The 16,438-nt window shown below is 40.0% G+C and overlaps 1 protein-coding gene across 2 annotated transcripts in view; it reads left to right on the plus strand.

Annotated features, from left to right (window-relative positions):
- The window catches only part of smo (smoothened, frizzled class receptor), an 82,221-nt gene that overhangs the window by 47,641 nt on the left and 18,142 nt on the right, over positions 1-16,438 (plus strand). For both annotated transcript variants that reach the window (XM_071656111.1, XM_071656110.1), the window contains exons 11-13: positions 1,277-1,462; positions 2,245-2,384; positions 15,647-15,806. In XM_071656111.1, the coding sequence (XP_071512212.1) occupies positions 1,277-1,462; positions 2,245-2,384; positions 15,647-15,806 (486 nt within the window). The remainder of the gene's footprint in view (positions 1-1,276; positions 1,463-2,244; positions 2,385-15,646; positions 15,807-16,438) is intronic.

Below are 16,438 nucleotides of genomic sequence, written 5' to 3' on the forward strand. Positions count from 1 at the left end.
GTTTGCGAGGTAGCGCAAGGAAACAGACGAAAGAAATGGCCCAACCCACCCCCATACACATGTATATACATACGTCCACACACGCAAATATACATACCTACACAGCTTTCCATGGTTTACCCCAGACGCTTCACATGCCCTGATTCAATCCACTGACAGCACGTCAACCCCAGTATACCACATCGCTCCAATTCACTCTATTCCTTGCCCTCCTTTCACCCTCCTGCATGTTCAGGCCCCGATCACACAAAATCTTTTTCACTCCATCTTTCCACCTCCAATTTGGTCTCCCTCTTCTCCTCGTTCCCTCCACCTCCGACACATATATCCTCTTGGTCAATCTTTCCTCACTCATTCTCTCCATGTGCCCAAACCATTTCAAAACACCCTCTTCTGCTCTCTCAACCACGCTCTTTTTATTTCCACACATCTCTCTTACCCTTACGTTAATTACTCGATCAAACCACCTCACACCACACATTGTCCTCAAACATCTCATTTCCAGCACATCCATCCTCCTGCACACCACTCTATCCATAGCCCACGCCTCGCAACCATACAACATTGTTGGAACCACTATTCCTTCAAACATACCCATTTTTGCTTTCCGAGATAATGTTCTCGACTTCCACACATTCTTCAAGGCTCCCAGAATTTTCGCCCCCTCCCCCACCCTGTGATCCACTTCCGCTTCCATGGTTCCATCCGCTGCCAGATCCACTCCCAGATATCTAAAACACTTCACTTCCTCCAGTTTTTCTCCATTCAAACTCACCTCCCAATTGACTTGACCCTCAACCCTACTGTACCTAATAACCTTGCTCTTATTCACATTTACTCTTAACTTTCTTCTTTCACACACTTTACCAAACTCAGTCACCAGCTTCTGCAGTTTCTCACATGAATCAGCCACCAGCGCTGTATCATCAGCGAACAACAACTGACTCACTTCCCAAGCTCTCTCATCCCCAACAGACTTCATATTTGCCCCTCTTTCCAAAACTCTTGCACTCACCTCCCTAACAACCCCATCCATAAACAAATTAAACAACCATGGAGACATCACACACCCCTGCCGCAAACCTACATTCACTGAGAACCAATCACTTTCCTCAATGCAAACTATATTTTCATCCTTTGATATATTAACACAGTTAACTGTATAACTATAGTTCAGTAGAAATCCTTCTAGATAATTTTTTTGCTTATTTTTTATATTGGTATTCAGTAAATTTTTAGGTGATGGTGCTTCAGTAATTGTATTCATAATGCACAGGTGTGTGTCAAACATGACAGCTGCTGCTCAGTCCAGTAGTGGGTCATCAGACTGCACAATAGCCGAGCGTCCCAGTATCAATGTATACAAACTGCACCTACTCGCACTTTTTGGTGCAGGGATCATCATGTCTTCCTGGTGCTGGACTCCAAACACACTTCAAGCATGGAAACGTTTTTTGAGAAGGTACAATACTAAACATTATCTTATTCATCATGTAGTGAATTATTTTTACTTGATTTGAATTATAGAAAGATTACCAAATATGAATCATAAAAAGATTGAAATAGCTTGTTGATTAAGTGTACAACATTTTATTTTTCCTTGATTTTTGTCTTCCTTGTGATAGTCTAACACACTTTAAGAATGAAGACATTTTCTGAGAAGTTATACTACATAGCTTCAGCTTTATCAATATGCACTGTAACAATTTAACAAAGTACAGATACTGTTATATACAGATTATATTAGCTCATCTGATAACTGTTTAGCAGTTATGTGCACTTGATACTGGTAAAGAACTGTGTATTAACAAAGAATCTCTGTCATTCACACACTAACTCAAGTTGAGCACCTCCACTTTACATTATTCAGTACAGTGATATGAGACCTTATTTTTCTAATACAAGTACCTTCCATCCTCTAACATATTTCATTTATTCCTCACACTCCACTCACTCATATGAACAACCATCTCTTGTACACAGAAGCTGCAGGCATGCCACTTTATTCCAAGGCCATGTGCTCTTACTGTGGGGAATACTTGCGTGAATGGGGTTCACAACCACAATCTTGCAGGCTAGCATAAAGGAAAGAGATTCCCGACTCCATGTGATAGGCTTATTACCCTTGCTGGTTTTTTGGTGGGTCAGAACCAACTGTATACTCCTCCCTTTACTTTACTAACCATATCTTCTTTCATCCTAACTATTTTGTACAAGTGAAGACTACTGATGTTTAATTTACAGAGTTGCAGGAGTTTCTACAGAAGAGCCTCTACGTTTAGCTCGGCACAGGGTTATTGCCCAGGCCTTTGCTAAACGTCATGACTTCAATACTGCTGGTCGACTCTCTATCAGTTTACACTCTATTCATGATGACCCTGTTGGTAAGTAGGACTCTTAACTAACTTTATATATCCATATCTGTTAATATTATTTACTTTCTACAATACACATTATTTGTATATTCTTTGCATATGTCACCATTTACTGCCACAGCAAGGTAGCACCAGGAACTGTCAATTACAATGTACCAAATCTAGAGTCCCCCATGCACAATCAAGCCCCAAAGACCATTCTGTGAATTGCCCTGACGACACCAAATGCCCTGGTTCAGCCCATTGTCAGAATGTCACCCTACTATATACCACAGTTCTCCTGGTCAGTATTAGTAGCAACAGATACTAGCAAAGCTTCTGACACAGTCCTCCAACACATCCTCTTACAAAAGAAACTTAACATCCCCATCCCCTAGCTTCAACTTTAAACTCCACATTAGAGTTTTCCTATATAACTTTTCATCACCTGCAGCAAACTATGGTGTGTAAGTCCTCTCATGTGTAGATAACTTTACAGTCACATCATAGCACCTTGACCTAAGTAACAACAAACATCCAGCATTACATCATACTGTTGTAACAGTGGCAAACCTAGAAAAGAACGTCTGCATCTCCATACAAGTCTTCTGTCACCCCCTTAACCCTAGGCAAACATGAAACCAACCTGCACTCTCTCATAAATTTGAATGGCCAGTTACTACCATTTAACAGAACTCCAACTGTTTTAGGCTTCACTATGACACTCATGATATTCACTACCTACATATCACAAACATCAATAACAGAGCAACAAATCAAATAATGCCTTCAGAACATTCTTTAGTACCTTCTACAAGCAATTCATCTGTTCCATCCAAACTTGCACTTCACTTGCTTGGTCATCCACCCTGTCAAAAATAAATACAACAAAGCTGCAAACCACACAAATTGGAGTACCTGCAACAATCACTGGCTGTCTAACAACCTCAAGGGCTCAGCACCTACATAATGAAGGAAGATTCTCCCAATACAGTCTTACCTTAACATGCCCAGCACTCTCTTCTTTACAACAGCACGAAACCCCTTTCATCCAAATCACAACAAAACTGACCACTAACTCAAGGTAGAAATAATAAATTTACCCCTGCTTCACACTTAAACGGTCTATACTTACAGATCTCCTCATCTTCCACAAACATAACACTGTCAGAACATATACACACTGAAATGACCCAACAAGCACTAACATCCATCTTCCCAATCACGTCTTAAACACTACCCCACCACACATACACCCATCTGAAACAACACTTCCAAGACATATCTATATACACAATTCACACTCTCTCATCTGTGCCTCAGACACCACTCATTGCTCCAACATTATAAACACTGATTTAATATGCAACAGAACCCTTCACGTCCATGATGCAACTACCAAGGAGAAAACAAAGAACTCTTACTTCTCAAATGCCCTGCACTCACCTCAAATAAACATGCACACATCATCACCCTTTATGAAATGATGGAAGTAGTTGCTTCTGTCTTAGTTATGTACCATTAGGAACAGAAGAACAATGGATTCATTTGTACATACCCATTCTTTATTATGTCTGGCACACCAAATGCATATAATGATACAGGTGTATTCTTGCCAGTTCAAGATGCTCAGGGATGAGGAAATGATGGGTTTAAGGATTTTTCAGTGTCTAGAATCTGGTACAGTTATCTCAAAAAAAATGGCACCATCAGATATCGTTTTCATGAAATTTGAGGAATTCTAAATGATGGTAACTTGTTTTAAAAAACTTATTACAGCAAAGTCTATGAAACAGGGCCCACTAATGTATCAATAATGCATTATTTTCAAAGTTTAACAACCTCATTTATCTGATAGCATTTTTTGTCATGTCATTTTAAACCAAGACAGTATGCTATATTCTTTAAGGTAGTGCTCACTTGTATCCTTTTCTTCCACAAAACTCATGTTACAACTTATGTCATCATCCTCACAACTTAGTCCATCTTTCTATCTTTTGTTTATTAGTTCTCAAGTAATCTGACCTTCAGACTCCACTGGACTCTGCCTTCAGGTAGTTAGGCCATCCATGAAAAATCACCTTTAGCAAGGTTATCGTTGGAGCAAAATTACGTCAAAGAATATCTTGCTCCAAAGGAGTCCATCCATTCCCCACTAATGATTGTAGTGCATCCAGGACTCCCCTAAAGAGGGAGTCCTGGAGCTATTAGATAATGATATCTAATAAGGATAATGATAGTTAATCTAACCTCAATGTCCTTATCCCTGTTCTCTTCATGTTTATATCCTGTGCCTCTATTTCACCATACTACATAATAATCCTGTTTTCTGTAATTTCTTCTTTCCAGTAGTTCCTTCTGTCAAATTTTCTTGCGGCAGTGTTCTTTGTCATATATGTACATCTACATAAAATCCTCCTACATCCATCTTTTGCCTTCATATTAGCTAATTCATTTTCAGCCAGTCCAATGTATGCAGGAAGCCAAGGGAAAGTTGCTTATTTATATAAATTCTTAATGCTACATTTGCACAGCTTCATTTTGTAACATCCTCTTTTCTCAGTTTCTCAAAAGAACAATTAGTTTCCCTAATTATGAATATATGTAGTTCGTACCGTAGAGATGACAGTGTTATATAAACGATCTTCTGAAACTGGCCTTGTACTTAGATCTTCTTCAGCTGGCCTTGAACCAAGTTTACATCATTTTAAGGGGTCAAGTCTAAAAGGCCATCTTCACTAAACATTCACCTTCACTAATGCACATCTTTAGTACAAACAAATACAATTGTACAAGAGTAACCAGGTAGGAGGAGAGGGATAGGGGAAGACAAAACTGTGTTGGAAAAGTTAGGGGAGAGACAGCCAGTAGTGTTTAATGAATTATTACACAACTGTGTCATTTTTATAAACAAATGATAAACGTAATTTTTAAGGAGGGAACAAACAGAGAATGATGTTAGTGAGCATGTATTATACACCTCCAAACTTAGCTAATATTTGCAGTGTGAACATATCAATTAATAATCATTGTTCTCCTCACTCTGTCCTGATCTTTCCTTCCAATCAAAATTAGTGGTTAGGATAAAGGTGGTCAGAATCAAATTGCAGCTGCTTAATCTTGACAACAATAAGAAAGCCTACCAAACGTGTAACCTGTGAACATATACAGTACTTTGTCATGGTGTAATAGGCTCAATGCTTGCTGACTGACTAATTGATTAATAAAATTCTTAGGGAGCTTATTGCTTGCATGTTTGGTGCAAGCACATAAGATAGGGCCGGTTAAAGTAATATTTGGGACAGCATAAAGTCCATATTAATGAAAGGTCTAGCCTTATGTTTAAACTCATGAGACTGCCTTTGACATAATTACATCTAAACATGGCAGATATTTTACAGTGATGTGGTGAGTGAGAATACTTTCCTCCTTCAGGCAGGCCACTTGGCAAGCAGATTGAGGCTACAGTGGTGTCATTAAACTGAAAGAAATAATAATTTAATCTGCCACATTTTATGTATGGCAATAGTAATGAACTAATGTATGATACTATGTGTTTATAAAACAGCAGTATTTAAGGATTGGCAAGTCTGTGGTATTGGGAACACCTGTATTCTTCATATGCTGAAATATCACATCAATAAAATCTTTGCCAAGCAAACTCAGTCTTGGTTATTGATAACGGCCCATGTTATATGGTACTAATCGCATGGTGTAATTTTAGTTTGGAAATAAAGGAAAAGTCTAAGAATAGGACTGAGTGAAAATAATGCGTTAAACCAGCCAGTTACATTATCTTATCCTAATGTAAGTAGCCAGTCACACACAAACCGAGGTGTTTTCATACCTTCACTGCTTGAGGTGGAACACTGCTTCCCTCGTCCTCAACATGACAACGCCAAAATGACAAGACCAACTAATTAAGTGCAACCAAATCATCACCCTTCCCGGGACTGGTCTCTCCAGTTGGGTTGTCGCCCAGCAACTCGGCATATCCCCTCCCCCGGTGGCAAAGTGGATCAGAAGGAATTAGGAAACTGGTGATCTAACAGATCTTGGTAAGTTGAACATAGTTTGAATGTAATTATCACTGTATATAGTGCTATAATTCTGGTAAGCAGTAAAGCTATCATTTCCTATATTTTATCATAAGCTATAAGTTAAGAGTTTCAATGCTTTTGATTTTATTATCAAAAGGATACCAAGGCCATGGCTGACCACCCGCCAGGAAGACAAAGTCATACTATGAGCAGCGAGGACAACCCCTTCAGCAATGCTGCTAGGATCCGCGAGGACCTGCAGCTACCAGTATCAGTGGAGACTATCCAATGGTGCTTACAGAAGGGGGAAGTTCACCACAGGGTTCCTGCTGTGAAGGAGTGCCTCACCACTACTAGCACTGCACTGGCCACCTCGCCTGTGCCCTCCAGTATGTTGCAGAGGATGCGGATTTTTGGTCCCATGTGGTCTTCAATGATGAGAAGACTTTTAACAGCAACAACCATGGCAAAATACACTTGTGGAGACTCAGTAATACTACGTAAGCATAAATATAATTTCTATAATACTAGAATGCATGAACCCATACAAACTTCATACTAAAATTAGTATGTATATTTGTTTTACTTTCCTTAACAGTCATAAGGATGAGCCTGGTCTGATTCCATATTAAGACTAAATGTGAACTAATGATGGAGGAGGATAGCAATTATAACAGTAGTACATATAGAAAGTCTGTTGGGGATGAGAGAGCTTGGGAAGTGAGTCAATTGTTGTTCGCTGATGATACAGCGCTGGTGGCTGATTCATGTGAGAAACTGCAGAAGCTGGTGACTGAGTTTGGTAAAGTGTGTGGAAGAAGAAAGTTGAGAGTAAATGTGAATAAGAGCAAGGTTATTAGGTACAGTAGGGGTGAGGGTCAAGTCAGTTGGGAGGTGAGTTTGAATGGAGAAAAACTGGAGGAAGTGAAGTGTTTTAGATATCTGGGAGTGGATCTGTCAGCGGATGGAACCATGGAAGCGGAAGTGGATCATAGGGTGGGGGAGGGGGCGAAAATTTTGGGAGCCTTGAAAAATGTGTGGAAGTCGAGAACATTATCTCGGAAAGCAAAAATGGGTATGTTTGAGGGAATAGTGGTTCCAACAATGCTGTATGGTTGCGAGGCGTGGGCTATGGATAGAGATGTGCGCAGGAGGATGGATGTGCTGGAAATGAGATGTTTGAGGACAATGTGTGGTGTGAGGTGGTTTGATCGAGTAAGTAACGTAAGGGTAAGAGAGATGTGTGGAAATAAAAAGAGCGTGGTCGAGAGAGCAGAAGAGGGTGTTTTGAAATGGTTTGGGCACATGGAGAGAATGAGTGAGGAGAGATTGACCAAGAGGATATATGTGTCGGAGGTGGAGGGAACGAGGAGAAGAGGGAGACCAAATTGGAGGTGGAAAGATGGAGTGAAAAAGATTTTGTGTGATCGGGGCCTGAACATGCAGGAGGGTGAACGGAGGGCAAGAAATAGAGTGAATTGGAGTCATGTGGTATACAGGGGTTGACGTGCTGTCAGTGGATTGAAGCAAGGCATGTGAAGCGTCTGGGGTAAACCATGGAAAGCTGTGTAGGTATGTATATTTGCGTGTCTGGACGTGTGTATGTACATGTGTATGGGGGGGGGGTTGGGCCATTTCTTTCGTCTGTTTCCTTGCGCTACCTCGCAAACGCGGGAGACAGCGACAAAGTATAAAAAAAAAAAAAAAAAAAAAAAAAAAAACATATAGAAATGAAAATTAAGAGAAGGATATGGTCAAAGTCCTTCTTTATAGTATATTAATTCAAGTTAGGTTAATGGGAAACAAAAACATTTCTTATATGAAGAGTTGTATTTAAAGTTAACTAACTGTAGCCATTTAAAAAAATCCTGAAACACTGCTAGAAAACAAGATGTGCAACTATTACACCATCTGTATTTCTGTGCAGATACGAGCATAGGAACATCTACAAGGAGAAATGGAATGGACATGTGACAGTGAACATGTGGGGGTGGATCTCCCTGCATGGTATGGGAAACCTAACCAGGATTATGGGCAGGTTTACTGCTGCAAAGTATATTAATATTTTGCAAGATTTTTTTCCTCCCCTCACTCCAAGAGCAAACTCCCATTCCCCGCCAGCCACATCCTTTTTCTTCACGACCACTGCCCTATCCACATAGCCTGGACTATTCAGCATTGGTTTGCTGACCAAGAAGACCTGCAGTTCCTCAAGTGGCCAGACAAGGGGGTGCGATATGAACCCCAATGAAAATTATATTTATTTATTGATTTTGCTTTGTCGTGTCTCACACATTAGCAAGGTAGCGCAAGGAAACAGATGAAAGAATGGCCCAACCCACCCACATACACATGTATATACATACACGTCCACACACGCAAATATACATACCTATACATCTCAATGTATATATATATATATATACACACAGACATATACATATATACACATGTACATAATTCATACTGTCTGCCTTTATTCATTCCCATCGCCACCTCGCCACACATGGAATAACAACCCCCTCCCCCCTCATGTGTGCGAGGTAGCCCTAGGAAGATAACAAAGGCCCCATTCGTTCACACTCAGTCTCTAGCTGTCATGTAATAATGCACTGAAACCACAGCTCCCTTTCCACATCCATGCCCCACAGAACTTTCCATGGTTTACCCCAGACGCTTCACATGCCCTGGTTCAATCCATTGACAGCATGTCGACCCCGGTATACCACATCGTTCCAATTCACTCTATTCCTTGCACGCCTTTCACCCTCCTGCATGTTCAGGCCCCGATCACTCAAAATCTTTTTCACTCCATCTTTCCACCTCCAATTTGGTCTCCCACTTCTCTCGTTCCCTCCAACTCTGACACATATATCCTCTTAGTCAATCTTTCCTCACTCATTCTCTCCATGTGACCAAACCATTTCAAAACACCCTCTTCTACTCTCTCAACCACACTCTTTTTATTGCTACACATCTCTCTTACCCTATTATTACTTACTCGATCAAACCACCTCACACCACATATTGTCCTCAAACATCTCATTTCCAGCACATCCACCCTCCTGCGCACAACTCTATCCATAGCCCACGCCTCGCAACCATACAACATTGTTGGAACCACTATTCCTTCAAACATACCCATTTTTGCTTTCCAAGATAATGTTCTCAACTTCCACACATTCTTCAAGGCTCCCAGAATTTTTGCCCCCTCCCCCACCCTATGATTTACTTCCGCTTCCATGGTTCCATCCGCTGCCAAATCCACTCCCAGATATCTAAAACACTTCACTTCCTCCACTTTTGCTCCATTCAAACTTACCTCCCAATTGACTTGACCCACAACCCTAATGTACCTAATAACCTTGCTCTTATTCACATTTACTCTCAACTTTCTTCTTTCACACACTTTACCAAACTCAGTCACCAGCTTCTGCAGTTTCTCACATGAAACAGCCACCAGCGCTGTATCATCAATGAACAACAACTGACTCACTTCCCAAGCTCTCTCATCCACAACAGATTGCATACTTGCCCCTCTTTCCAAAACTCTTGCATTCACCTCCCTAACAACCCCATCCATAAACAAATTAAACATCCATTACACACCCCTGCCGCAAACCTACATTCACTGAGAAACCAATCACTTTCCTCTCTTCCTACACGTTCACATGCCTTACATCCTCGATAAAAACTTTTCACTGCTTCTAACAACTTGCCTCCCACACCATATATTCTTAATACCTTCCACAGAGCATCCCCATCAACTCTATCATATGCCTTCTCCAGATCCATAAATGCTACATACAAATCCATTTGCTTTTCTAAGTATTTCTCACATACATTCTTCAAGGCAAACACCTGGTCCACACATCCTCTACCACTTCTGAAACCACACTGCTCTTCCCCAATCTGATGCTCTGTACATACCTTCACCCTCTCAATCAATACCCTCCCATATAATTTACCAGGAATACTCAACAAACTTATACCTCTGTAATTTGAGCACTCACTCTTATCCCCTTTGCCTTTGTACAATGGCACTATGCAAGCATTCTGCCAATCCTCAGGCACCTCACCATGAATCATACATACATTAAATAACCTTACCAACCAGTCAACAATACAGTCACTCCCTTTTTTAATAAATTCCACTGCAATACCATCCAAACCCGCTGCCTTGCCGGCTTTCATCTTCCGCAATGCTTTTACTTCCTCTTCTCTGTTTACCAAATCATTTTCCCTAACCCTCTCTCTTTGCACACCACCTCAACCAAAACACCTTATATCTGCCAATCTATCATCAACACATTCAACAAAACTTCAAAATACTCACTCCATCTCCTTCTCACATCACCACTACTTGTTATCACCTCCCCATTAGCCCCCTTCACTGAAGTTCCCATTTGTTCCCTTGTCTTACGCACTTTATTTACCTCCTTCCAAAACATATTTTTATTCTCCCTAAAATTTGATGATACTCTCTCACCCCATCTCTCATTTGCCCTCTTTTTCACCTCTTGCACCTTTCTCTTGACCTCCTGCCTCTTTCTTTTATACATCTCCCACTCATTTGCATTATTTCCCTGCAAAAATCGTCCAAATGCCTCTCTTTTCTCTTTCTATAATAATCTTACTTCTTCATCCCACCACTCACTACCCTTTCTAATCTGCCCACCTCCCACGCTTCTCACGCCACAAGCATCTTTTTAGCAAGCCATCACTGCTTCCCTAAATACATCCCATTCCTCCCCCACTCCCCTTACCCCCTTTGTTCTCACCTTTTTCCATTTTGTACTCAGTCTCTCCTGATACTTCCTCACACAAGTCTCCTTCCCAAGCTCACTTACTCTCACCACTCTCTTCACCCCAACATTCTCTCTTCTTTTCTGAAAACCTTTACAAATCTTCACCTTCGCCTCCACAAGATAATGATCAGACATCCCTCCAGTTGCACCTCTCAGCACATTAACATCCAGAAGTCTCTCTTTCGCGCGCCTATCAATTAAAATGTAATCCAATAACGCTCTCTGGCCATCTCTCCTACTTACATATGTATACTTATGTATATCTCTCTTTTTAAACCAGGTATTCCCAATCACCAGTCCTTTTTCAGCACATAAATCTACAAGCTCTTCACCATTTCCATTTACAACACTGAACACCCCATGTATACCAATTATTCCCTCAACTGCCACATTACTCACCTTTGCATTCAAATCACCCATCACTATAACCCGGTCTCGTGCATCAGAACCACTCACACCCTCATTCAGCTGCTCCCAAAACACTTGCCTCTCATGATCTTTCTTCTCATGCCCAGGTGCATATGCACCAATAATCACCCATCTCTCTCTATCAACTTTCAGTTTTACCGATATCAATCAAATGTGTACTTTCTTACACTCTATCACACTCCCACCACTCCTGTTTCATGAGTAGTGCTACTCCTTCCCTTGCTCTTGTCCTCTCACTAACCCCTGACTTTACTCCCAAGACATTCCCAAACCACTCTTCCCCTTTATCCTTGAGCTTTGTTTCACTCAGAGCCAAAACATCCAGGTTCCTTTCCTCAAACATACTACCTATCTCTCCTTTTTTCTCATCTTGGTTGATCCACACACATTTAGACACCCCAATCTGAGCCTTCGAGGAGGATGAGCACTCCCCATGTGACTCCTTCTTCCGTTTCCCGTTTCCCCAATGAAAATATGTGGGCAAATATCATAAACTGCCTGAACTTTTTTGCCCACACTAGTCATCAGTGGGAACTGTTAAGGCACCAGCCTAACCTCGTCCACAACCATGTCTCCTTCATGCCAGACAGATTAAGAGCTGTGCTTGTTTGAGTAACCAACTAAACTTGCCTCTGTTGAAATTTTTTAAACCTTACAGGATGTTTCAGTGAACACTATCAATAGATGAATTAAATAAACAATCTGTCACGTTTTAGCTGGTGTAATATAATCATCTGCTTGATCTTTATGTAGAAACAAAACAAATCATCTCTGATGCCTCACTAAGTGACTGGGTTACAGTGGACTACAAAACAATGGAGATGTAAAGAAAACTAATTTGACAGGTGCCATGACACTCCTGTAGGAGTTTCATTTTAGCATTGCTGCCCTTGCCTACTCCTTCCTGCATCAATTTTTTTTTCATAATATACATTTCATGACCCAAAGAGAAACTGCTATAATATTTTCTTCAAGTAATGGATTTACAGCACTAAAGATACTATTGTGTAAGGAAAGATTTTGTAAATAAAGTATTTGAATGATTTAAAACTAATGTTTCCACTCCATCCACAAATTGGTTATCAGTGTAGGGTTCATCAAACAATGTTAATAGTTAAGCTAGCAACTGTTTTTAAACAATGCCTATTTAAAATCTATTTCAGGTGGGAGTAATGTTGACTCTGCAATATGATGCAACAATATACCATGATTATGGCTAAAGTATGTTCACATCGCTATGCAATGATGCACTTGCCTCGGGCAGGCCAAATACAGTATAAGGGATTAGATATCAACAGAGTAACTGACAAAGCTTTTCACAATGTCTCCGAGGCATAGGGTAGATTCCCGTAACAAAGTAGAATTGTTATAATAAAGTGAAGTAGATTTAAATTATGGTAAACCTCACTTCCAGGTGAATCAGTACTTGAAATATCTAATCTTATCAACTAATATCAACAAGGATAATTATGAATCCAGCACAACTGCTCTGTTATTAATATCTATCTCACACAATTTCACAGTGATTGAAGACCAAACAAAAATATCTTACTTTTTTGGATACTCAGGTGAAATGGTAAATCAATAAACACAAAGTTAGGGATGTTATTTGATGCAAGTAGTTACGTGTTAATTATCATACTGGAAATGGTGAGGTTCTAATGGCAAATGGGGTTTACTTTTCTTCAAGCTGATATTTTAGGAAATGCAGATTTAAAATGTCACTGTAGTTCCTTTAAAACTTGCCTTTCAGCTGGTTTCATGACTGATATTTATTCAAAAGGAACACCTGAGTGGTTCAGTGTTAAAGTGCAAATGAACACACTGCTACAATGAGAGAGAGACCCGGGCAGTCAGCCATATCCTTTAATCAACTGGGCCCTAATAATGAGCTTGTAATTGACATTACAGGAGCTCAATAGGGGTATGAGGCTTTTCAGAAGATATTGGACAAATGCTGAGGATGCAACAGTGATAAAATGACTGTTGGAGTGCCATGTTGGTGAGGTTGTTGCTGTGATGGTAGTCACTGCGTAAACAGAAATATATTAGCTCATCATTATGGATGATCAGGGTGAAAAGGATTACAATTACAAGGATTATGTAAACTGTAAACAAGTTTCTCATTAGTTAAAGTCATCCTGTCATAAAAAGAGCAACCTCTATCATTGTCACCCTTCGAATAGGTCAGGGTATTTTTAAACTTTCCAAATGTAGATAAAAACAAGCACAAACATAGAGAGAGAGAGAGAGAGAGAGAGAGAGAGAGAGAGAGAGAGAGAGAGAGAGAGAGAGAGAGAGAGAGAGAGAATTTGATGTCGATGTACCAAAGTATTTCTAAATTGTAGATAACAGCAATTTACGTATAATAGTTAACACGTCACAATTCATCATATATTTTGCTTGCATAATTAATAATTACACCCTTTGTTTAGTACTACATTGCAGACATTATGTAATCATAATCATTGGAATCGATTCCATGATTTTTGAGGAACTGTAACCGTTATCATTCCATTGTCTCCAGAGCCAAAGTAATTGTAACTGATTCCACTTCAAAAGTAGTCACAATCATGATTACATTTTAATTACTTGCCAGCTGTGAAGCTCAAGTTTATGCTCTCCACAGAAATAGTAAATTTGGGGGAAAAAGAAAAATGGAACAGGCCTGTACTAAGATTGTGTGACAACTATAATGATTAAGTAAAAAGTACCCAAGAAAAGTGTATAATCCAAGTATTACGCAGTTAGCAGAGGACAGGAGAGCTGGAGCCCAGCAGCTGGCCAATGAGATATTATAAGTTTGAAAATATAGCATTTTTTACATCACACTGAACTTATCTATAGCCTTGTGGTTTTGGCATTATTTTGAAGATACTAAATTTTACTTCTTGTTTTGCCAAGTATTCACTGTCACATTTCAGGCATTGAAACATCTGTGTGGTCCTGTTTTCCTCTGATAATGTAATTTGTAATCATAATCAATTGTAAACCTTTGGAATTGGAATCAGAATTGATTCCAACACTTTGTGGGTGGAATCGTAATAACAGTCTTCTTAACTAATTGTAATCATAATTGATTCCATAGGTGATGGAATCATACCATGTCTGCTGTGTTGTGTAATATCACCTCTGCCAAACCCCTGACCCCCTCTGCCCCTTCCTTACCTCCACTATCAGTCACCCCCTGACCTCTCTTGCCTCCCTTGCCCTTGTGAATGATTCAGATTTAAGAGTCAATCCTCCCAGAGTTCACATCTACCAGAATGTTAGGATTGACAACAATGACTGTACCAGCCAGGACTGTGGACAACTGTAAGAAGAGGATGTTAACAGTCAGTCTTTAAACACTTTGTGTAGCACAAATATGAGGCCAAAATACAGTCTGCTAATTTTTATGTTCACAATTCTGAAATGGAGCTGTTCTTGCTTTGGTGCATATGGGCTTGCAGTTTTCATGTGGTTGTGATGCCAAACTGCAACTTGGGGATGGGTGATCTCAGATAATAAAAGATGAAAATGGTGCATTATCTTAATCTTGCACCGTTGGACGAAAATGGTGATGAGGCGAATCTTAAGGGTTAGTGAGTCAAGTAACCCTTGGTAGGTTAAGTAAGAAGGACCAAAAATGATACTGCATAACCTTTGCTATGTCTTTGATTAGTTAACTATTTGTACTGTACAAGGAGGGTATTACACTTGTATGGCACGTCTTAACATTCATTTCTATTTTACAGCCATTCACACTTCTGTGTGCTGTCCACGTGTACTACAACATCCTTCATTTTACTCTATTCATATGCTGCTCTTTATATATAAGAGAGCTTCTTTGCATCTTTTACAAATTTCTTGCTTAATTTTTTGACTGTAATTGTGTTACCCCTCACTCTTTTCTCTTCAATGTGTGTATGCATGTAAGCATGCATACATACACACTGCTCATGTGCATGTTCTTTGTATATTACTTAATTCATGTAGTCAGCAGTAAATTTTATGAATCTGAATTGTCTTTCAGGATTAAACTTTGACATGAATAGTGCAACTTCTGGCGATATGTCTTCTGCTTGGGCCACAGCCATCCCTCATCTTATGACAAGACGTGGGGCTTTAGTAGGTTCTGCAGCTCTTGGACTTAGGAGAAATTCTGTAGATTCAGAATACAGTGTCAGTAGGAGGCAAGTTCAAGACTTAATTATTATCTGTCTATCTATATCTCTGATGTCTGTTCCCTCCTGGAACTCCCTCAAGGGAGGTGACCATAGCAGTAGAGTATCATAACTAGTGAACTCCAGTCCTGTTTCCTAGCCTTTAATGCCTCACCTTTAACAGGTCACCGGCAGAGGTCAGCTCTAGCACAGTGTTTGCAGAGGCTCCTTCCTACTGACTTCCTATACCTAATATGTTTACCTAATGTTCCAATGTACTACTTCTACCTAATGCTCCTGCCAATTTGTTCCTATCTACTATTTCTAACTACTGCTACTACCATTTTGCCAAAAGGCAGGGCTAGCACACAGTGCCCACTGCAGGAAAATCTAGTTACAAAAAAAAAAGCTATGTGAATTAAGTGCTGTCAAGTGTCATGTGTTACAAGGGGAGACTGTATGTTTGTGGACAAAATCCCAGTAGTCCGTATTTGGATAAGGCAGAAAGAAAAGAAAGCAACTTCACAACCATCGAAATACTGGCTCACTGTGCAGCCATCACTAAGCCTCCCTATATCCAGGAAGATAGTATTGGTAATATAACTCCCAAGTCATTATTACATAATTAATCAGTTATTACATCTTTCATTGTCATCATTAAT

Source organism: Panulirus ornatus, chromosome 62 (assembly GCF_036320965.1).
Source record: "Panulirus ornatus isolate Po-2019 chromosome 62, ASM3632096v1, whole genome shotgun sequence".
NCBI lineage: Eukaryota > Metazoa > Arthropoda > Malacostraca > Decapoda > Palinuridae > Panulirus > Panulirus ornatus.